We start from the raw sequence: 25,220 nt of genomic DNA, 5'->3' as shown, positions 1-25,220 counted from the left end.
AATTTACATAGTTCATAATCCATATATTCATACAATGCTAGAACCATACAAGCATACACACAAGAATTCAATATAGAATCTAGAAACTAAAAAATAAGAATATACATAGGAAATATACAGTCTAAGACTCGATACTCAACACCAAGAATCAAACGTCTTCATTCTTCAGTCATCATCATCATCATCATCATCATCAGAAGGAGTAGGGTACGCCTCATCATATGCATCATATTCGAGGCCATCATCAGAGCCATCTCCCTCTTCAACATAGCACTCGTCCTCCTCTATTTCTTCTTAATCTGCCTCTTCCTTCTCTTCTTCTTCCTCCCACTTACTCTGTGCAGATGAGGCTCTAGGAGTCTTGGCTGCTTCCATGAACTCAAATATTGTATAATCTCCTCCCTGGTAGCCTCAAGAACATTTTTACACGAGACAACATCCCCTTTAATGCCGGTAAGGTCTTTCTTGAATAGGTAAATACCCCCATTAGTATTCTTTCCACAATAATTACACCTAATACAATTTTTGTCATTCGGATTCGGGTTATGACCATACTTCCAACCCGGATCACTACTCTTAAAAGAACCTGGAGAAAATATTTCCACAAAACAAGACTCATTCTCTTCCTTTTCTGGTTATAATAAATTCAAATATTGTCTAATCTCATCCCGAATAGCTTCAGAAACTTTTTTACAAGAAGAAACATTCCCTTTAACACCAGCAAGGTGTTTCTTGAATCGGTTAATACCCCCAATGGTGTCTTTTTCACAAAAATTATACCTTAGACAATTTTATTGTTTGGTTTCGGGTTACAACCATACTTCCAACCCGAAATAGAACCAGTGGGGGCAACATTCCCCTTACTACCGAAAATAGACCAATCCAAAAGACAGATTTTGTTCCTGTTTTTGTTTTGCTAAACTCATATATTGGTTAATCTCCTTTCTGATAGCTTCAGGAACATTTTTACATGGGACAACATTCCCCCTAATACTGGTAAGATGTTTCTTAAACCGATTTATGCCCCCCTTTTGTATCCTTTTCACAATAATTGCATCTTATGCAATGTTTGTCATTCAGATTCGGGTTATATCCATATTTCCAACTGGGATCACCACTTCAACTAGATCCTGAAGAAGACATCTCAAAATAATACAAGAAATCTAAAAAAAAAAAGTTTTGCACTTAGATTGCTTGATCTCCAAATTTCCACCTCTGAGATGTTTTCTAGTGCTAAAATTTTTAAAAACACCCACTAATAGGCCTAACAAAATCTCCAAAACTAAATCTAATCTTAATTGGTGATGTTTGGATACATTTCCCATAACTTTGAGAAACACTTTGATCCAATGAAAATCACAAAATCTAGTTTTTTTTAGGCTTTTTAGGCGTCTCTCTCTCTAAAATGGGATCTAGTGAGTTTAGGTTACACATGAACCTAAAACCCACCTTTAAAAAAAAAAGAACTTTCAAAAAACCCAAAAACGCCCTCAACAAATTACATTTCCGCTCCTGGGCGAGGTGCAGGCCTTGGATAGCCACCCAGGCACAGCCCTAGGAAAGCGCTTAGGTGAGTGCCATACCGCCCAGGCGACCTCCACCGAATGCGTCTGGAATGGTCAAAAAAAATCAAGGAAGAGATCGTTCAGCAATTTAACCCCGGATACTTGGCCGGTGGTGGTGGACAACAAGACATTGTTGGTAGTGATGATGAAACTCAGTTGCCAATCAAAATTCATCACAATCACATATGATGTAATGTTGGGAGTATGGACTTGGACTTTTTTCTCTTTTTCTTTTTTCACTTGGCTATGATGAACTAATATTGTGGAATGTTGATTTTGGGAAATGGGAATTGGCCAATTGGGAATCTTTTTCTTTTTTTTTTTTTATTTGACTTTTAGATTCGAAGGAATTCAATGACAAGTTCATATTTGATATATGTATAAAATATGGTGTATCAGGGACTTTGATAATGTGTTTTACATGTATTTCTAAAACACTATGGTTTCTAAGGTCATTTTGCGGCAACCAAACCCCTATAAAAAGCTTCCTTGGGGCCTAGACCCTAAGTTTTCTAATCGAGGCACCTAGAGAACTAGGTGCACCACATACAGCCGCATAGGAGGGATTACAAGATGAGCCCGCAAACGTAGTGCATTAACTGCATATGCCAGTGCATTGCAGTGAGGATTATGTGATTCCATATGGGACTTCTACTCATGTACAAAAAAGAATTACCCACTAGCGGGGCATTTTGGTCATCCCAACCACAAAAAAAGGATGAGAAACTATTTGGGTGGGTATATACACCCATGAACCCCCCCTTAACCATTTCAGAGTTCTATGGCATTAAATTCTAGAAATTTCTGTCCAAATCCTTGTTATCGAATCTGAAGATTTCAATTAAATAAGGGGAATCTTTATGAGACTATTTCAATTTTTTTTGTGCATTGCTTCAAGAATTTTGGGTAAAGATTCACCAAGTAATCAGGGTTTCAAGGAGCGAGGAAATTAAAACCTAAAAGCAAAATTTATTTCGATTTTGTGTTTGACTATTAGAAGTTTGGAACCTAGGAGAAACTTTTAGGCACGTCTCGTTGCCTAATACCTTTATTTTTTAAACAATCTCTACAAATATCATCATCATCCGAACCTAATCCCAACTATTTGGGATCGGCTATAAAAATCTTGTTCCGCCATTCCATTTTATCATAGGTCATACCCTCAATCTGACAAAAAAATGTCTACAAAGATCCAATATGGAAATATTCAAAAGCCAACACTAAGAATCAAAGGAGTGCTTTTCATAGAATGCAGGAAAAGTTATACGAGGGGTATAATCTAGCAAAAGGAACTTTTTTGCCAGTATTACAATGAACGTAAGGGCATGCCTTCAAGTAACCAATGAAACTAGAACAGAGATTAGGGCATATATTTTTTTGAGAGAAGGTTAACTTGTATTAATGATGAAAGATTACATGGTTGTGGAGGTCCGAGGTCACCCACACATGGGGACCCAGCAAAAAATTGTTTAGTTTATCTTGTACCAAAGGGCTTATAGAAGTTGCCCAAATACATTGTTACATTGAGCTTTCAAAAAATCAAACTGAAGTAAGATCTATAGACAGATAGGTTTAAGTTGTGTGCCACTAGTCCTGCGCAAAAAAGAAGGAAGACCCGGCTTGAACTACTTGACTTTGACTTCTAGCTCCCCCCTTCGTCAATCTGCATAGTCGTTGGACGTCCTCCAGATAAGCTTCTAGGAGACGTCCATAGCCTTGCAAATGTGGTGAATTTCATCAAATATTGGAGTTAGATGCCACGGAGGAGAGCTTGTTCGACTTGCCTGGGAGATGACATTTTGTGAGTCAACCTTCCACAATGAGGTGTGATCCGCAAGATAGGTCGAAGTTTTTCAAGGAAATTAAGAGAGCCAAGGCTTCTGCATGATGTGAACACTAAAAGGGTTAGGAGGATAATGCCTTCATGGTCTCTAAAGACCCCTCCTGCCCCTGCTGGTCCCGAATTACCAAGGGAGCACCCATCAAAGTTCAACTTGATTTTCCCCACCGAAGGAGGTTGCCAGTTATTTGGTCATGAGGCCAATTGCGATTTGTGAAGGACATTTTTCCATTGGGTGAGGAAGAAACTCCCTGGGATACAAGAAAAGACCTTGTAGTTTGAACCCCAAAGATGATCGAAGATATTATCTTGTGAAGGAGTGCTGGAGTTTGGAGTTTAAAGCCTAAAAAGATTCTTGAGTTTCTTTCCAGCCACACTGACCAATTAGTTGCTGCTACAGTTTCCTTCCACAAGATTCTTCCGGCCTTTGGCCAGTATGAATCAAGATCATAGGTAATTAGAGCTTTGACCGAAGGGGGAGTCACCCACTTGATGCCAAAGTATTGCAATATATGGCCCCAGAGGTCATGGGAGAAATGACATGGAATAAACAAGTGGAAGTTTGATTCCTCCACACTTTCTCACAGAGCACACCTATTAGGGATGGGGATCCCTCGCTTCTGGATGTGATCCACAGTGAGGGCTTTGTAAGAAAATGCTAGCCAATTAAAGGTCTGGACTTTAGGAGGAGCAATATTTGTCACCAAAAAGAAAAGAAGAGGGAGCATTGAAGCAACAACAAAAGTTGGAAGAAGTTCAATTATTTGATGATGAAGAACATGAAGATGATGTATCAGAACTTAGAACTGGGAGAGGGCAAAAAATAGAGGTGATACTGTATGCAATTCCCTAAGGGACCAATGCATGTATTTTGCACCTTGAATATTGAGGCCATCATGGAGGATAGGAGCTAGAAGAAAGGAAAAAAAAAAAAATTACAATTGAAAATCGATACAAGAATAAGAAAAAGAGATGGATTAATTTAGTTTATACATTAATCCAATAGACTACTAGATAATCAAGATAGCATACTATCTTACTTTTTATTAGGCTATCTACGACTTACACAACCAATATATCAGAGATAGATACTGAATTAAGATGCCTACTATCATATACAATGATGTTATTCTTTACTATCCTGCTTCTTTATAGTTTCAAATTTTTAAAAATTTATCGATTGCATTGAAGGTGATGCACCTACATCAGACCGCATCAAGATGCATAGCACGTCGAACCCCCTAGTGCATCAAGGCCCTCATCAAGCATTTGATAAAACTGTCATACATGCTGGCAGAAGCATTTCACACCAAGCAGCGAAGCAAAAGCTATAACCATAACAACAACATGTATAAGAGCTAGTGTCGTGCAAAACTAACCTATATCCATCTCACACGTCCAAGCATTTCCCTTTACCTTCTTAGAGACTCTTTCATTCAATAAATACATGAATCAATATACAGCCAAATTCTTTTTCAGACCAGGCCTGAACCAACACCTTGTCTAGCACAAACAAGCTTCTACAGAAAGTTTGATTTCTCCCTTTGCCAGATCTTTCTTTTCTCTATAGGCAAATGGATTTCGATTATGGTTTGGCATAGGTTGAGATGCATATATTTCATTCCTCCATTCAACAAGCAACCTTTGCTTGTGAAGATGTGAGTGTAGCCAACAACCAAAGTCTTATTCCTTTCAGTAATAAAATGAGTAACCTGTATGATATTGACAAGCGAGAAGAAGCTATGCATCAATCGATGTGACTACTCTTCCAAAGGGCAGGGGGCTTGGCAACAGCAAAAAAGCCATCCGACACATGGGTTTCACAAGAGTTGGCTTGAGTGTGAAGAATGATACATATGTAGAGCCTTCAAGACTCAGTGGTAGGTGAGACCTTCAACTTGATTCATGAAACCCGAAACCAAGTAGAAGGAACGTTTGTAGTGTCTCCCCATCGCATCCTACTATCAATCCATCTTGTGGCATAGACTGCATAAAGAAATGGCATGTGTTTTACAATCGTGTCCCACAGACACTATGGTTTAACATATACAAAGAGAGATTAGAAACTATCGAAGGTTGACTATGACCGTCCCTACGTATTTCATTAGTAGTTCTCCAGTTCAATCAAGTCCTAAAGCCTTATCCTGTTGTCATGAGCTTTGGTACCACTTCTTTGGAATCAAGTGGCTTTGTGACTATCATGTGTTCGGTAGGAATTCAGTACCTCTCCAATGCAGTTAGATAGCTTCGCAACAGGCCAAGGCCTTTGTTCAGGGTAGTGTAATCACTATTCTGTGATGAATGGGGTTCAGCCCTCTGAAGTAGAAGCACAAGAAACACATGCACCAACACGTAAATGAGCACCATCTTTTATGCAACCTATTTAACAGCCCAAATAATCAATATGTGCTATGTAGTGCACGTGAAATGGAAGTACTTATAAAGTTTCAGATCTACAAAGGCGATCGCCAGACTGGCCTTCCAAAAACTTGTTATTATGCAAGGAACACACAACGCACATGATAATAAGTTCTTTCCTTGTCCTGGTTTCTTTCTGGCTGCATTTCAACCTCAAATGATATGCATGGACATCGAGTTCTATTTGTAGCTCTATGAGCTCAAGCTATCTTGTAGCTTAGGTGACTTACAGCATTTAGCTTTCCAAGTTGAGGATAAGCAGCTTTGCACCAACGTACCACAGCAAATAGCCAGCCTTGTTATAGAAAGTTGGATCCATCTCACTTTACCGAAGTATCTAAACTTCTAGAGGGATCATCATAATGCAAGTTTCTTATGTAGCCCTATGAGCAAATCCAAGCGTTGGCTTCTTCCCTCTCCTCAACACTCAAGAGCTAAGTCTTCCTATTTCCTAGGTCATGACTCAAGAGTCAAGACATATTCCATAGCTCTATGAGCATAAGCAACTAAAGTGACTCAGTCCTTTGGTGACTCTCCCTTGTCGAGTAGGGCTAACCCATTTTACTCTCTCTCTATACATGTTTCAAGAAGTTCCTAAAGTTATCCCAGCTCCATCCATTTGCTCTACTCCCACCTGCTTTCATGTACACATGTTGACTCTTCTAGAACCCATGATATGCCCTAATTTCTCTGTCATTCTTCCTCTAATATTGGAACTGGGACTAATTGACCTGCTACAAACCCATATTGAGACTCATGACATGCCCTAATTTCTCTGTCATTCTTTCTCTGCCATTCTTCTTCATTACTCTAGTCCTCTAAAACCCAAGCTAATTGACAAATCAACATAACTGAGGGAAGCAACCTTGTGAAGCTATTTATCTTTTTTATCAAAGTAAGTTATCCATCTCTACCAAAGCAAAGTGGATACTTCTTAATGCTTTGCTTCCTTACTAAGTTTGCTTAGCTCCTCTATCTAAGTGAAACATGCTCTATAATCCTGAGTGGCACGGTCCTTCCTTTTCCACTGATCGGCACTAATCATAGTGCCACTTGGCAAGTGCTTCTCACTGAAGCATCAATCAATTCCTATGTCCCATTCATGGCCTCAGCCAATATTGTATAGGATGAACAAGTCTCCATTCCGAAACATAAGGTCCTGTAGGAGGAAGAAAAGTCGATGAGGAAGATCACATGCATGAAGCTTACATGCCAGGCTAGGGAGCTAGCTTTGCTTAGTGAACTAAGCATTCGGAGCAAACATTCCTTTTCCTTCACTAGCACAGCGAGAACCAGAGTTTTTAGCCAACAGGTCACATTCTTCCCTAAAGAATGAAGGCTTGGGAGTGAGGGCAAGCAAGTTAGCTTCATCTGATTTAGGGGCACACCTTCATTGAGGTACAAAAGCCACTTATCATAATGCTTAGCCAATTCAAAAGCAAGGGTAAAAACACCCGTAGAGATCTAGATGCCTATCATTCCAATTGGTACATCTCCCTTGAAACAACTAATGCTACTTGAACCGATAGCGGTTTGGCTCTCATGCTTCTTATCAGCATCAATTGTTCAATTAGATCAAATGGTCGCATCTCATAGTACACCGTCATAGGTGAGGCTCTCAAGCTTCTTATCAGCAATATTTGTTCAATTAGATCAAACAGTCGCATCTTATATAGTACATTGTCATGGAAGGTATTTTCCCCAAAATTAAGCACTAATAGGCATGAATTAGTGCATGCACATGTCTCTGTATAACTATGAGCATGCATGATTATGTGCTTAATAATATTAAATAAATATTCTTAAATGCAAGTGTGTACATCTGACCATGTATATATATATATATATATATATATATATATATATATATATATATATATATATATATATATATATATATATATTCAGGATAATGTAAGTGTCCAGTTTGCATGCACTTCGTTTACAATATATTGACCATGCTTAAGCCAAAGTAGACTAAGATTTTAGCTCTGGCCTCTCAAACAAAATACAGCATAAAAAAAAAGCATAAGATGTTTTGGCCCTCTTTAGAATCTCGCGTTGACGAACCAAAGAGAGATCCTCGAGACCAAGCTGATGGATCAAGAAAAGAAACATCTATAGTTACTTTTCTACGCCATTTCAACCTCAATCCACAAGATAAAAAAAGAGTCACTATTTCTTAGAAAAACCGGGTGATCTAACCGGTAACCACCCGGTTAGATCAGAACCGGCCCCTTGCCGGTCCCAGTTTCGGGCGGTTTTGGTGATCGGCCTGTATTTAACAAAAAAAAATTAAAAATGTTTATAAAATCCTAAAAATAAGGAATTTGGTTTGTAATACATTTTTTAATATTATTCACATTATGGCAATTTTTTTCATTAATTTTCAACTTCATTTGAAGGTTTTTTGTTTTAATTATTCTTTATATACTTTTCATATTTTAGTAGATTTTTTTGTATCATTTTTATGTTTTCAACAATTTTTTGACCACCCGGGACTTACTCGGTTAGAACGGTTGAATCAGCTGGTTTATCGGTTAGGTTGGTTAAACCCCTTCAAGCCCCATGTCCGGTTAACCTTTCCGTTTCAATTTTGTGAACACTGGTCACTATGCACATCATAAGGAGGTTTAAACAGGGCAAACCATAGTTGTTGGGAACAGTATCGGGAACGGTTCCAAGATTGGGGGCAGGATCGATGTATCGAAGCTGCCCAGAAGTTCCTTATGATGGGGAACAATGTCCATACAATATTAAATCTAAGGAAGTCAATCCCTATCTTCAAGGGATCGAGCTCCCCAATCAGATAGGATCGAGTTCCCCAATCCAATAGGAATAGCACCATAAGCCTAGCCACTATAAGCTCCTTATATGGGTTCTTAATTATATCTTCCACTTTAAATAGTTTTCGAAAATGTTTTATTATATATATATATATATATATATATATATATATATATATATATATATATATATATATATATATATATATAGTTCTCTAGAATGTGCACTCATGGTATTACATGTTCATACAGCTGGCTATCTGCTTATGATTCATCAACTGAAAAATGCGGATTGAGGTGGCTGGAATTTGATGTCCACACAATATTAAGTCTAAGGAACTCGATCCTTGTGCTCTAGGGAACATGATCTGAAATTCTAAAAAATGTGATCCATAGAAGATCCCTTTTAAGAACGGGCTTCCAGGATCACCCACCATCCAGTAACTATGGGGCAAACTCCTCTCAATTAGGAGTTATATTTCTACCAAATAACCCAAAATGCACTGCAACTATTGCATGCCTTCAACACTTCATAAGTTCTGAAATATGAGGATTTGAAAAGAGCAAAAAATATTTTTTGTATATAACCAGCAATGATCTATGTGATTTAAGGTCCACTCAGGAAAGACAAATCCAATATCCTTCTTCAGGTCAAGGTTTTTCCACACGCCATGACATGGATATTAAAAAATTAAAATAACGTCTTGATTTGAATAAATAAAACCATTACAGTTAAACTTTAACAATATAGAAAAAATCAAAAAAAACCGAAAAAAAAATATATATATTTAACACTTTATATGAGTAAAATATTTTCAAATCAATTATGCTAAATTCACTCTTGTATTTATCAAATTAATCCAAAAATAAGGCATAAATTTATTTTGATGTAGGATCATCAGTCTGAATGCTTAAACTTTAGATCTTATAATAAATGCAATTCTTTATAGATTGGCAACACAGATTCTTATAATTTTTTTAGAGAATATCATTTAAATGGCCAAACCACCTTATGAAATCATTACGACAGTCAAATTATTTCATTTAACATTAGTATGGTTTACTTTCTATGCTTCATTCAGGTGCCTCCTGAAAAACTACATTAAAGAATGACTAGATTGAGCCTATTCAGGATTGCGAACCCAGAATGAGGGGGCATTTCAGTAATTTGGCCTCAAGTGCCGAGCTAAATAATGAGAACGCTGCTACTTGTTCAGGCTTCCGCATGCAGAACATGTTTTTAATACCAAGTCCGTAATTTAAGTGTAACAAATACACCCAATCATGGGAAAGAGCGGCCACTGTTGACTCTAAAGAATAGGGAACCTTGCATTGATGACTAGTTATTCTTAGTAAAAGAACCATTCACCTTCCTACAGTAACTTACTAGAATATATCAAAGAATTTAAAACTCATGCTCTACCATCACACAAAGCCAAATCATGCATACAAATCAAAGACCGGTGACTGGAAAAAGTGGTTACAACGAAATGTAGACGATGGAAATTCATACAGGTAAATGATAGTAGTTTCAATACATACTTTCACACCATCGTCCTCCCTGTCGGACACTGCTTCACCATTAAGATCAAGCTCAGAAGGCCTTTTCCACTCTGGTGTTGGAGGGCATGTCAATATTTTAGGCCTTCTTTCATGATAAAATGAGAACAAGGCATCAATATAGTCTGGTTTATATATTCCAGGAGGGCGTGCATCAGCAAAAACATCCAGTGCCTACCAAGCAAAGAACGAAGTATGGTTAGATTTATAAATCTAAAAGCCAGACAGAGGAAAATCAGTAGCAGGTGCATAATTTTGCAACACAAAAAACAAATGACTTGCCAATGAGACATACATCTGTAACTGAATATCCATGTGACCGAACAAGGTAATTAACAATCATGAACCCTGTCCGATTGTAACCATGAGTACAATGAACAAGAGCACACTTCCTATTGCTCCCCTTGTGGCGCTCCATAAATTGTAGTACCTAAACATAAAATGTGAACTTCATTATCGATGAAGTGATATTACAGAATCCATCATACAAATCGAAAGGTATGAAAGTACTTTACTAGAAGAAACAGGAAGATAACAACATCTAATTATGAAAGTTAATCAAAGTAAGATTATATCCATTATATTCAAACAGCAGTAACAGAATCGTCACCAACCAGTATCTTCATCGATTTCTTCTATTTCTTACTTCCAATAAATAGGAAAAAGAAAAGATCGAACAGAAGGTTGGCAAAAGTCCTGTAAAATTTATATTACAATTAAATATTGAACCTATAGTCATCATAGAACGTATTAACGAAAAGAACTGAAGAGCCTTCTACAGTACTGCTACTCGTAATAGGTAGCTAAAACGCAACGAGACATTCATATCCAAAGCATGAGAAACTTACCACCTTATATAGACATCACAATCGATAATACTGCATTTAGTCATGTCAACAATGATAGCAAAGGGAATATTCAAGACTTCAAAACTCATAGAAGGACAAAACAGCCCAAAACCAGTGAGTTAAAATCTAACAAGTCATCGAGGTCCAGCCAACATATCACAAAGACTACATTGGTATGCCAGCATTCAATATTAAAGTTAACAAACCTAACTTAGCAGTCGAAAGATTATCTTCAAGAACAAAAGTTTCATAAACCATGGGTACACAGGATATATATCCTTTGAACTACCAATCACATTAGATCAATCACCTTGATCAGAAGAGCATAAATAAAAATTTATCAGAAGAAGAACAACGTTTCATATACCATGGGTACACAGGATGTCCTTTGAACTACCTATCACATTAGAACAATCACCTTGACCTGAAGAGCATAAATAAAAATTTATCCCCACCCTGGTAGTCCAAAGAAAAATAGTTGTCTATGAGCAAGCAAGCAAGTGAAGTGAGAACCTGCTGCTAACAAATTAAGATTGCGACCAACCCACCACATAGGTACTTACTAGGATCAACATGGGCACTAACTAAGGTTCCATGGGTTCACCACCAAAAGGAAATAATGAACCAACAAGATTCACCAATCGGGGTCCAAGATTCAGGGCATCGGTGGTTGGGGGGCAGGTGCCTCAACAGAACGTCCCAAACTCCATTGCCAGTGTTAACACGTCAAAGAAAAAAAATTATCATAAATGCCTAGGGCATATTCTCAAGAGTAGAATGGACGACAGACTTTTTCCAAAAAGAATCGTTTAGTGATTGATTGCCAAGCGACATTAGCTAGGACTGCTTGGTAAATTATTTGCCAACCATGTGCCATGGATATTATCAAGTCAACATCTCATATTCCATTGAGTAGTTATAAGAAATGGCTAGGCGATGTCTGGCAGCGAATTAGGAGATTTTACGAAATAAATCATTTAATCAGTGTGCAAAAAGTTTGGGAGCAGGAATGATACCCTTAGTTCCAGCATTTAAATTCAGGCCTTCCTAAGGATCTCATGTACACAATAAATAGGGGTGATTGTAGACATAGAATCATTAATTTTCATTCCACATCGGAGATATATGTATTCAAAGTGAATTCAAGGCTGAATTTTAATCCCCCTATATTATGAAAAACATGAAGAAAGACAAATACCTATTTGGAAGTCAAAGAAATCAAAAAGAAATCCATAGCAAATCCTTCAGCCAGCAAGTTCAATCTCTTCCGAGTGAGAAAACAACTTTTCCATCATCAAGAATGTGCACCATCTTTATAAGAATATCATTAATATTTTGACCCCTTATTTCTTTCATAATTTCATATTATTATAATCCATTAAGAACCCCACAATAACCTTATGTGTCGAAGTTTCCTTTTTATGTGCATAGGGCAGGCGGTGAAGGTTTGCAAGGGAAAATCGACATCCAAGGTTGACTTTGAACTGTAATGACAATAGGTGATTGTAACAGATGACTTCTCAAATGCAGCCTCAACCTCAAGGATCTAACCCCTCGACAAAATTCCATGGCTTTAACACGCAAATCAGAAGAATCTTAACCTAAGGTCTCTAATAGAAAAACATAAAAGAAAAAAGAGGGGCTTGCAATTGTAAAAAAACTTAAAGAATCATGCAACTATTGCAACTGGTATCAGTTATCAAGCCTTATGCTCAGAGCTTGTAGTTGCAGTTAAAATATATGAAGTGAAGTTTGCCAGCTCTTCTGGTAAGATTTAAATTTCTTTGCTTTTATTTATCTTTATGATGTTTATATTCAGTTTTAATTTGATTTAAATTATTTTTTAAGCAAGGCGAATTTTATTTCTTTACGTTTTTCTAAAACCCATACGACTGTGTGTGGTTTCTCGAACTGTAAGGCCGTTTAGCCTGGAGTGCGTTTAGGCCGTTTTAATTCAAAAGAAACTTTTTATCACAGAAGGTCCTTAGGTGCCAAGAAAAACAACATGGGAGAAATAGACTGCTTAGCTAAAGAAAATAAATTAGATCAAAATAATTTTGAGCATTTATATCATTCAGATAAAAACGAAGAAAAAGATATTTCAAATCTTAGTAGGAGTGTTAATGGACTTTTTGATTTTTGCAATCACTGGTTTAAAAATATTTCAAAAAATCAACAAAAAATTTCAAAAAAGATTCTAAGGTAGAAACTAAAATAGATAATCTAGGAACTATAATAGTATAGACCTAAACCTTGAGTCAAAAATTTTACTAAAAAATTTTGAACAGTTTTTAAATGAAAATAATTTTTTCAAAGAGGCTTATGAACCACGTACGTCACTCTACTTTGGGACTGAAATCCTAACTCTAGAAGAAGAGTATAATGATTTCAAAGCTATAAAGGACATCCTTGAATATTGGAAATCCCGGTATATCAAAGAAACTGATTTTAAAGAGAGATCTAAGCATCAAAAAAGTATGCAAGAATTGTTTTTTGAAAATGAAAAACTCATGATCAAAAACAATTACCATCTCATCTTAAACATAGATGCAGATGAGTCTTTTTCGGTTTTCAAAGTAAAATCGAGTCAAATACAGAATTAGATTCAGAAGAAAAAGCTGAAAAACCAACTTCAGAACCAAAAGGAAAAAGAAAGGTTGAAGAGCAAGATCACTTGGATTCTGACCCCGAAACCCAAAGGGATTCAGCCCAAGAATGGGAAGACTATCAAAGAAGTTTTCAAAAAGAAAATTTTCAAAATTGTCAAAAAGAAGAAGAGGCATCTAACAAAGAAGACTTCTGTCAGACTACTGAGAAAAAACCTCAAACATCTAGCCTCTGAAAAACCAATTCCCACTGTAAATAATAGACAAGAAGATCTAAACAAACAACATGTTTCATTATCTGGAACGTACTTAGATATCAAAAATGTTCCCTGCTCTGAATACAATCAAGTTATTAGTGAATGCGCACAGTCCATGACTATTGTTATAGCACACAATCATGCATGGACCACTGATAAATTTTTCGACCCTATTGTGAGCACACTGCAAAGTGATGTTTTACAGTTCCTTCAAAAGTGGGAGGATTCACTAAAAGGAAAACTTACAAAAGCACAACTCTTTGATAAGAAAAAAGAAGATGTTTTGAAAGAAGTAACAAAACTTCTAAGAGAAGAATTTTGTGGCACTGCTTTTGATCTGAATCTAAAATAAGACTCGGATTATTCACTCACCAAGCTAAAACTTTGCAAAATCCAAAGTTTTGAACCCTTTGCCAAAGAATTTCAAAAATGGTACCAAATGTTGGATGAAAACAAATCTGATTTTTGGAAAAAACAGTTTGTTAACAAATTACCGTTTCCATGGGATGAAATTTGCACCGAAAAATATGACAAGTATGTTACTGATAACACATCAGTAGATACTCTTGGAAATAGGATCAGATTTGTGTTCTCGATAATAAAAAACCATTGCATCGAGATAAAAGCAGCCAAACAAGTCAAAAAAGGACTTAGCATAGATGACTGCACCAAACTTCTAAAAAAACAATTTAGAATTTGGGTGTGATGCAAAAGGAAAGAAAAAGAAATTTTTCAAAAATAAAAAATTTCGTTAGAAAAAGTGGAAAAAGGGTAAGAAATTCAATAAGAAGTACGTTGTTAACAAAAATAACAGCAAACCAAAGAAATCATGTCGTTGCTACATCTGCAAAGTAGAAGGTCACATAGCACCTAATTGTCCCCAAAAAGGGAAAAATGACAAAAAGATGATCAAAAAGCTTGATGTAAACAATTTTGAAATCTGCTTTGGAGAAGAAATCTCTGAAGATGAAATTGAATTTGAAGTAGTCTCTGAATCTGACAGCGAGTCAGAGGAAGAAGAGAATATGTTTTCATGATGCATTTAGAAGAAAACTCAAAAAACAATTCTGAAATTTCTTAACAAGTTTTAAAACTCGGTGATGTAATTCAAGAAGGATTCTTCATCGATGAAGAAAAAATTGAGAAATTGAAAAATCTCAAAAGGGAAGAAATCTACAAGATGTCGAGGTTCCAATTTCGGAATATCTAACATTTTGAGCGCTTCAGTGGAAATACCAGTGCAAGAGCAACTGAAAATGGATCTGTCGAAATTCCTATTTTTGATAAAAACAAGATTTCCAAAATGATCAAAAAATTTCTAAGGCCGAGATACATGCACATAGGCGTCATTTTGATTGAAATCACTGCACTTTTCAGACAAGGAATTGATACACCAATCCTTGTTGTTTTAGACAAAAGATTCAATAACCCTAGTAAAGCAATAAAAGGAGGCATTCAATCTAATCTTGTCACTGGAAAAAATTGGTTTAAAATAAAACCAAATTATTTCATTTCTATCCATGATAAAAACATCCAGGATAGTGTGAGAATTTTGATTCAGACCAAAAGCAATGGTATAAAGAACAGTTTCGACCTTGCAATAGAGTGGAAAGCCATCCATAAACTTACACGCGAAACTAAAACTTCAACAAAAAATATTGATAACAGATTTGTTGAAATCTTCAAACCACGAAATTTTGATAACGAAATCCAGCCCCAGTTTAACAACTGGAAGGATTTAGAAATTCCCAAAAATTGGTTGGTTGATAGCTTTTCTGAAGAAAATTACAACCATGATTTACAGCCACTAACCTTTCAAGCATCTGGAAAAAAAATTTATTTTTCTGACCTGAGAACTTTAACCAAAAGTTTGAGTCAATCAATATCAAACAGTCCTGCACCACGATTTTCTGAACCAAAAGATTTATCTTTAGAAAGAAACCAATTGGTCTCAAAAACATCTCAATACCAATTTTTCCCAGACAGTGAAGCACTTTTGAAACTGGAAACACCAGTAATACAAAAGATGAAGAAAAAGAAGAACTTCAGAACACTGTTTTTCTTTTCAAAAGTTGAACTTCAAGATGTGGAAGAAATAATCTTCTCCCATAACCCAAACAGGAAAAAATATTTGTTTGTTTTGGATGAATTTAATTTTCAAGGTTATAAACCATATCGCCTTGATATTCTGGTTGACACAGGAGCTACCACATGGGCCTGTTGCCCAACAGCACTACCATTAGAAAAATGGGAAAAGCCCATTACATGCAACCGGCATTGATGGGAACAACACTCTCATAGAGTATAAAGCCAAAAACATTGCTATCTGGCTAGGAAATAAAATTTTCCATCCCAAAGATACTATGTTTTCCATTTATGCATGGAGATTTTATTTTGGGAAACAACTTTTTGCAAAATTATTACCCAATTGAAATTTTTTAAGACAAAATAACTTTAACTCAAAAAGGAGAAAAAGTTGATATACCTATACTTATAAAACATAAGTATAGATGTCAGTTTGGATTCTCACCTCAAAAACGGGGAGAAACCATACAAAAATTTCAAAAAATCAAAAATAACTTTTTTAAAGAGTTAGATGCTACCCATTGGATTTACAAAATGCTTGAACCTAATTTCTCTGAAAACCCATTGAAATTATGGTCCAAAAGTCCAAGATATTGTAGCGTAAAACTCTCTGATCCAAACAGGATCATCAGAGTAAAACCCATGGTCTATCTCAAAAAGTATATAGACAAGTTTGTTATTCAGTTAAAAGAACTACTAGAAAAAGACTTGATTGAACCAACAAGAAGTCCTCATTCTAATCCTGCATTCATGGTAAGAAACCATAATGAAGAAAAAAGAGGTAAAGCCAGGATGATAGTCAACTATCAAAGGCTTAACCAAAACATTGGGTTTGATGGATATTTTATACCCAAAAAAGATGTATTAATACATCAAACCAAAGGAGCAAAATATTTCAGTAAACTTGACTGCAAGTCGGGATTCTGGCAAATCGTGCTAACAAAAGAATCCAGACCACTAACCGCTTATAGTGCTCCATACAGCCATTACCAATGGAAAGTAAAGCCATTCGGACTCTGCAAAGCACCGCAAATATTTCAAAGATGGATGAATGGTATTTTTTAGATTGAGAAGACTTTTGTGTTGTATACATAGATGACATTTTAATGTTTTCTAAAATCATAGAGGAACACCAAAATCATCTCAAAATAATTTCCAAAAAAATTTATTGAGCATGGAATCATTTTAAATCCCAAGAAAATGGAGATTGAGAAATCCTCAATCGAATTTCTACGCATCATCTTAGACCAAAGAGGTACAAGACTCTAGGAACATGTCATTTCTAAAATTTGGAATTTTCCGAATGAGCTAGTAGACAAAAAACATCTGCAGAGCTTCTAGGTATCCTTAACTATGGGAAAAATTTTATTCCAAACTTTTCTAAAAAGGAGAGACCTCTTTTGGAAAAATAGAAAAAGGATACAGAATTTTCTTGGAATACGGATGACACAAACACTATCAAACGTATCAAAGAAGAATTGAAAAATATTCCTTCGATTTATTTTCCTAAACAAGGAGATGAACTAATTCTTGAGACCAACGCCTCAGATGAAATTTGGGGAGCCATCTTAAAGGTTGTTATTGAAGGAAAAGAGCCCGTGTGTGGATATAGTTCCAGTAAGTTTAAACCAAACGAAAGGAATTAAATTAACTACGAAAAAGAATTACTGGCAGTTATACGTGGAGTAAAAACCTTTCACATATACCTTGCGCCAAATAATTTTGTTATCAAAACAGATAACAAAGCTATCAAAGACTTTCTGTCCAATAAAAAGTGGGTGGAAACCCTCGACACACAAGATGTATGAACTTTTTACAGATATACAACTTCACTGCTGAGTTCATCAACGGTTCTAACAATGTATTAGCTAACGTTCTGAGCAGGCAGGATGGACAGAGAGACAATCCTAATCAATGATTTATCAACAGACAGAGACAAAATTCTAAACAAGGATCAGTCGACAGAGGAAATCCTAAACAAGGATCAGTCTATCCTAAACAAGGATCAATCGACAAAGGAAGCGCCAACTCAAAAACAATGAGGACAACGATTGGTTTCGAGTGAATAACCAAATTGCTCAAACCCAAAATACAGAAAATCTTTTCTTACGAAAAAGTTTTGAAATTACAAAAAGACTTTCATCAAAACTTCCCTGTAGAAACTAAACAAGTTTCTAGCATTTTTAGAAACCCTGATATTCCAAACAATATTATGAAGAATTAGATCAGGCATAGAAAAACCATATATTAGGAAACAAGCCCAGTTTCGAAAGAGATATGAAGATGAGAAAGAAGGAGAATTTGGACAAGACAAGTCATGCAGAAGAAAATGAAGAAGCAGAGGAACTGAATACAAAGCTTATATAGCAAAACAGAAAATTAAAACTAAAACCCTAAGGCTCGAACTCAAAGTGAAGCTCTGATTTTTGATACTTAAAACAAAAGAACTGAGCCCCTATTTATAGAAGGCGAACTCCAAAAGTTTACTAACTGTTTAAATTCCACAATAAATGGGCTGGTTGCACGATTAATGTGGAGGGTACAAAGGTACTGGCATGGCCTGCAAAAAGTAGTGACGTGTCCAGGAAAATGAGATGTGGTGTCCAAGTAGCATTGATTGCGGTGGTTGAGGTGTCAGGGTACCATAAAGTCAACCTGATGATGTGTCCTGATCTCCATTAATGCAATCGATGAGTCATCCTGGTGGCATTTATTGTGGCCAGTGAGGTGTTAGTGATGACATCAGCGCTTACATATTGACCTACGTCACTGATGATGTCATGTTTTGCGTCATCCTTGCATTATCAGAACAAGTGTGCTGGATAAGTTCAAGGCCAAACTCAAAAGACTACCCCCCCCTCCTCCCCCAAGAAAAAAAGAAAGCAAAAAAATCCAAAAGTCTAGCATTCCTCCATGGCAACCTCTACCAACATAAACTATTTGCTTTCTAAGGGATATCACCATATCAACCATGAAAACATTAACTGGAAGCTCCAAGATGCCTATCAAGCCACAAAACCTTCAATACTGCTATTCCAGTAACAGCTTCCTGTTAAGCTCAAAGAGAGCTAAGTCAAGGGAATTGCCTTCACACATCAATATCCAATCATCAATAACGACCTCAGATATAAAATAAATAAATAAACATGGAGAATCAGACAAGAATCTCTGCACGAAAATATTGTGAGTGAACTTTTAATAGAATCTACTACGGATTAGAAGATCTAATTGAAAAGAAAAAAACCCTTTTCAGGTATATTCAATTTGATAGATGACAATCTCAACCAAGAAATTCATTTTAGCCATAAGCAGATTCATCTGTTGCAGAAAATCAACCAACATAAAAGTAAATTTTGAATGCCTTTTTATTTCATGGATCTACTAAATAGTATAAATCAAAACATATTGGCATGCAGTATAATTGAATCTAGCCACTATTAAGAGCTACTATATGGAGAACAAAACATCAAAGAATAGCCCAGCCCTGGAAAATAACATACAGACAGCCAGTTAAATTGATTTGTACAATAATAAATGGTTTGCTTAAAAAACTCACCTCATGGACAAAACAATTGACAGAAACGTTGTCAGGTACAGCATCTCGTCCCTTGCAAGCTATCTATAGCAAATTGTAAAGTTTGAATGAAAATATTTTAAAAATAATGAAAAATAAAAAATTAAGGGCAAAACAAACTAACTAATTATGATACAATTTGCAATCTCACCTTGCAATATTTAATACCTTGCTTCTTCCAATCTGATGGGTCATAGTACCGAGCAGTATTTGTCAAATCAATCACCATACAAATCTGAAAAGTGATGGTTATAAAAAAAATTACCCAGAGTGTTAGTACAAAGGAGAACTCTCCATTAAGAAATTAGTTGAAATTAGTAGCACTTGACATAGAAAACAGCTTATTACCATAACGTACTGCAAAGAAAGAACTTGAAAGGGAACAAAAATAGTATGATATGCTAAGAGTACTTGCTACATTGTTCAATTCATGAGCTGCATACAGCAAATTCCAAGATCAGAAAAGCAGAAAATGGAGACATTTAGAAAGAAATCCCAAACACTGATGTTTCGTGTTTTAATTTCCAGATACCTTCCATGACCTGATTCCGTAAAAAGTTTTTGGACACCTCAAGAAAGTCCATGCTCTCAGAAAAATGCTTGAAAAACTCGTGAGTTCCACTCATTCAAGTTTTAGAAGCCCGAAGAACGTGGCTAATTGTGCTACTCAAGGAGCTCAACATATGCCGAGCTAACTGCACATAACAAAAGTAAGTGTATTTGAGTTGACAGATCTCTAGCCTTTGGAAAGCTATCAGTTTGAACCTCATTGAGGCCACAGATTCTACATCCTTGTGGGCAAGTAAAATGTTAAATGTACTTATGAGTTTGACGATCATTACTTTCTGCTATACTTATGGAAGGAAATCTACAGACGAAGCGTAGTTATCGGGATCTCCTACTTTGGTAGGTGATCCCTTCTAGAATCGCGATTCAATCACTCCCGGAACGGATCACTTAGGGATCTCGATTTTTAAATTTTGGGATCTAGAACCCCACTGATAGGGATCCCGATTCCCGTTGTTAGGGATCTCAATCCCAACCTTAAAGACTAAGACAACAACCAAACTGCTGATTTTCTTTGTTTATAGCCAACTAGCAACACATCTATTGCTTGCTTGTTATCAATAATGAGATCCCTACTTCAAAGAGTACACATAATCTGAGATTGTCATACACTTTAAGGTTTGATAACAAGATCCCCAAAGAGTTGGAATCAAGATCCCAAAAGGTCAGAATCAAGATCCCCAAAAGGTTGGAATCTCGATCCCTGATATGCATTGTACAAATAGAGTTCCCAACCATAGGGATCTTCTAGCATTTCACGATCCCTCGCTCCCGATCCCAATCCCAGTATCATTCCCCCTCTTGAACCCAACACCTATGAGACGGAGTAAGAAAAGCATTAGGGTCATACGGAGTACACTCATCACATCCTGTGGGAGAGTTCACATGAGGCAGTTCATGAACATCTAGTATTCAACAAGTATAAGGAGAACTGAAATTTGAAGAGCGAATAAAACATGAACGATCATAGCGGTTACACACCCCAAGAATCATGCTTCCAGGCCTATACCTCAACAACTTTCAACCAAACTAACCAAAAACCACTATTTCTTGGGACAAGCAACACTGGCCACTATGTTCACAAAGGGATAATCTATTAATGCCACATGCCATAAAATTACCATGTCTCCATACCTCACCAATCATGACAGTATCTACTTTAGGCAAAATTAACATTTCGCAGGTAATCTAGATAACAATACGTACTTCTGAATTATTGCTGACCATGGGAGTAGGGTCGCAGTAGTACATGGATTTGACACCTAAACGCAGATTGATGGGAAAACGTTTCTGTTGGTTCACTGAGGAATCTTATTGGTTAGTGACGATAAAAGGTCGACTAGGTTATCATCTGATTATCTAATTTCTATGACCATCAGAAAATTGCGGATCGAGATCTCCTTGGTGATGTTGCTTCTGTTGAACTATTGTTCATCAAAAAAATGTTCAGTAAGAAGAAAGAAAGGTTTAGTCTGGGTGCCTACCAATAAAGTTGAGATATCATTACGATTTGAAGAACTAAACAAGTTAATGAATGCAGACCAAAACATTTCTAGTGATCAAGCCAAAGGGTACAAGGACATATGAAGAAAAGGTTATGCAACACTTAAAGGAAAGGAATGGAAAAGTACAAGCAAAATTTTATATTTTTCAGTATCCAAAGAGAATAATCAAACATTAGATCAGTACCGTATGAATATGAATAGGGATGCCAAATGCACATGTAAAGCGTGGCAGCAAAAGAGTAGATTGGAGCATAAGTTTCTAGGAGGATAAGTCTCCCAAGGAGATATTCCAGGCCATACAATACAGGGCGAAGTGATATTTCTTGAGTTGTTTGGGATTTCTAGGAGAAATTGGATTCAAAAATCAATGTTGAGGATCAAATTCCCTTCCCAACACATATAGGGTATGATGTAATTTTTCTTCACAACCATTAGTCTAGTTCAGCAATATCATCCTCTAAAACAATGTTACCTAGACACGTTGCCTGTGGCTTGGTGTCGTGTGTCAACACACACAGACGCATGGCCGACACTTGACCATACGTGTCTGAGACATCATCACCTTTCGAATATGTACTGACAATTTTTATTAAAGTGTCATCCATTTCTATCATAAAGTCATAAAGCCCATGTGGACGCATAAATGTTCTAGTTCCACTTTGTAAGGTCCAAGGTTCCAATCCTCAAAATTTCTGTTTTTAAGAGCTCAAGCCTTTTCTATTAACATAAATGCATGTTGTGATAAAAATCATAGCTCGTGTTTGAACCTCAAACGTGATGCAAGAATATAGCGTAGTCATACCAACTTGTGAGTCATAGCTATGCATAAAAGATATATAAAAACCCGTTATATATATTATAAAATGGTATTCAATATACAAATCACAAAATCCAATCCAAGGGGATGGAACTTTACACGTTGAGTATAAGAAGTGGTCCAATCTAACAAAGCGAAAACTATAAAGCAGATGTCTAAATATCTATACTTATATTATATAAACTATAAATCAGTTTACTGTATAGACGTATCAAACAGTTACTAGCTTTTTGGCCCCACGTACTAGACACCCCAATACATACTAGATATTGACACTCATGCCGGTATCCATGTAACATTGTCGCTAATGCGTTAATTGTATCTAGGGTTAATATGTGAGACTAGTAGAGGGTAATATCTTGTGCCTCGATTTTGGAGAAACGTTGTTGAATTCGAGAACCTTGACATTTAGAGGAAATGTTTATCCCCAGCTTCAGAGTGGACTAAAAAATTTGGAAACTATGAGAAGAATGACCATTTCTCAACCAAACTATGTTACAGGGACACGGATACAAGAATCCATGTCTGAACGATATTCGAAAAATCCAACTAACCCACCTATATTTGCCGAACACAGTATGAGTGTTAGAAACCTTGCTTTTGGTTCAGTGTCACATGTCGACACTTGACAAACATTGACACTCCCAATATAAGTGGGACACATCGTCCATACATGTCAGACTTGATGATACGCATGTCACAAATATCAGCACTACAAACAAGTTTTGTCTATATTTCTCACACGAGGTATCCTTTCCCGAGAGCCAAAAACAGTGCTTCTAAGAATTGAAACCTAGACCGCTTGACTTAAAAAGATAAGGTCTACCATTGTGCAATTTACACTTTTGTGTTTAAACATAGTTGTTGGAAATGACTGAGATTCCTAATCAATTTTGGAATTGGAATCCCAGAATCACAGGTGGTTGAAAGATTCTTATCGCCAAATCGTTGTCCATACATGGGGAATTCCAAGAAACAAGATTAACCTACTTTATCGAAATCAAAATCGAGTTCCAACCCAAATGGAATCGAGATTCCTACTTCTTTCGAATCGAATTTCAACTCAATTGGAATCGAGATTATACCAGTTTGGAATTGAGGTTCAATCCACGTGCAATCAATATACCAACCTCCAGGGAATCGAGTTTCAACCCAACTGGAATTCAGATTCCTACATCAATACGATCGCACATAGTTGCAAGAACCTTGAGGTTAAGGCCACGGTCCCACCATAGGAACTCGATCTTGCGGTTTCTCTAAGGGATCATAGAAGGAGCTGGGTTTAGAGAAATAGGGATCTCGCTCCCTATAAAATGGGATTTCAGTCTACATGCTTGTAGGATCTCTCCAAGAGCTATACTATTAATTGAACTGTTGCTCCTCTCCTTGGTCTTATAGATTTATTTCTTTAGAATATGTTAATCTATGGTCGTGGTTTACTAGAATTATAGTGTTAAGAAACTACAGTTTAATATCATAGTAAGCAATTTATAATATTACTAAATTCTATTGTTGTAGTAAATTGGAGTACTCTAACCATGGCATTGGCAATAAGCTAAGGTGTATGATAATAAAACGAGAGGGGGCATTGACTTGATCCTCTTTTTTTTTTATAAAGTTAATTCTTGTATTGAAAAGTAATAAGTACATGGGTAAGCAGAGGGGTTCCACAAGATGGGCCTCTCACCAAAAGAATGGACTACCCCCCGGGGGGTAGCCCTATACAAAAAATGGTTGGGGCCTAAAAGCCAGAAACCCCAAAGTAGTAAAGGCGGAAACCAAAAGAGGACTAATATATCTATCCATTACAAGTAGGATGGAAAAAGGAAACCAAAAAACAGTCTTCCAAGGACCCGAGCTAGTGGATGACGCTCCATCTTTAGCCAATTGATCCGCTAGGGCGTTGGACTCCCGTCAGGTATGCGTCCATGAGACGGCCATATCGTTGCAAATGTAATTTATCTCATCATAAATCAAAGCCAAGTACGAGGGGCAAGACATAGAACCCACAGCCCAAGAGATAATATTTTGTGCATCTCCCTCCACTATGAGAGGTAGAGGACACGAGGGGTCGAAGAGCTTGAGGCCAATGAGGAGTGTCATTGACTCAGTGAATTAGTAGTCCGCATGACCAATATTCTTGGAAAATGAAGCAAGTAAGTTGCCTTGGTGATCGCAAAAGACACCACCCACTCCTTCCGGCCCAGGTTACCCAACGAGCACCCATCGAAATCAATCTTTGTAAGGCCCAGCAAGGGGGGGGACCAATTGCTTGATCATTGTATAAATATGTGAAATTAAACATGTAGATCCAAACAAAGACATGTGTCCAAATCATAAAAAATGACACCAATGTGCCTTATAAATTGTACACGCATGTCATACGATGTGGAGACATGCGTCACTTTCACCTGATCTATGGACTCACGTGTCTATATAGAAAACAAGTTGTGTTTTGCAAATCCAACAAATGAAAATTTCCAAGGGCAATGGGCTTCTAGAATGATGAACCCCAACTGACATTAGCAGTGTTTGGCGAAACAATGGTGCCCCTAGGGGTAAGGCAAACGAGAATGCCAAACTGTGTTCGATGGAGTAAACTATAAAAGGAGGATATCAAAAAACCCCCTTCTTGGCTATTCCCAGTCGAATAGCATATATCCTAAGCATTCACCACATCCTCCAATGTCCAGAAATGAAATATTGTTTGGAATATAAGGGCCCCGGGAGATCTCTTTAGAAAAAATATTATCTTGACATACTCGGAGACTATGTCTCAGAGGTCCTCGCCA

At 36.7% G+C, this 25,220-nt stretch overlaps 1 protein-coding gene across 8 annotated transcripts in view; it reads right to left on the bottom strand.

Moving 5' to 3' along the window:
- The window catches only part of LOC18436476 (uncharacterized), a 108,034-nt gene that overhangs the window by 57,506 nt on the left and 25,308 nt on the right, over positions 1-25,220 (bottom strand). For all 8 annotated transcript variants that reach the window (XM_088845825.1, XM_088845829.1, XM_088845828.1 and 5 more), the window contains 4 exons: positions 19,691-19,774; positions 19,522-19,584; positions 10,465-10,599; positions 10,152-10,343 (listed from right to left, as the gene is read on the bottom strand). In XM_088845825.1, coding sequence (XP_088701951.1) covers positions 10,152-10,343; positions 10,465-10,599; positions 19,522-19,584; positions 19,691-19,774 — 474 coding nt within the window. The remainder of the gene's footprint in view (positions 1-10,151; positions 10,344-10,464; positions 10,600-19,521; positions 19,585-19,690; positions 19,775-25,220) is intronic.

The sequence above is a fragment of the Amborella trichopoda genome, chromosome 9 (assembly GCF_054954075.1).
Source record: "Amborella trichopoda isolate Santa Cruz 75 chromosome 9, AtrichopodaSantaCruz75HAP2 v2.0, whole genome shotgun sequence".
Taxonomy (NCBI): Eukaryota; Viridiplantae; Streptophyta; class Magnoliopsida; order Amborellales; family Amborellaceae; genus Amborella; species Amborella trichopoda.
This window is presented reverse-complemented; position numbering and strand designations above follow the sequence as displayed.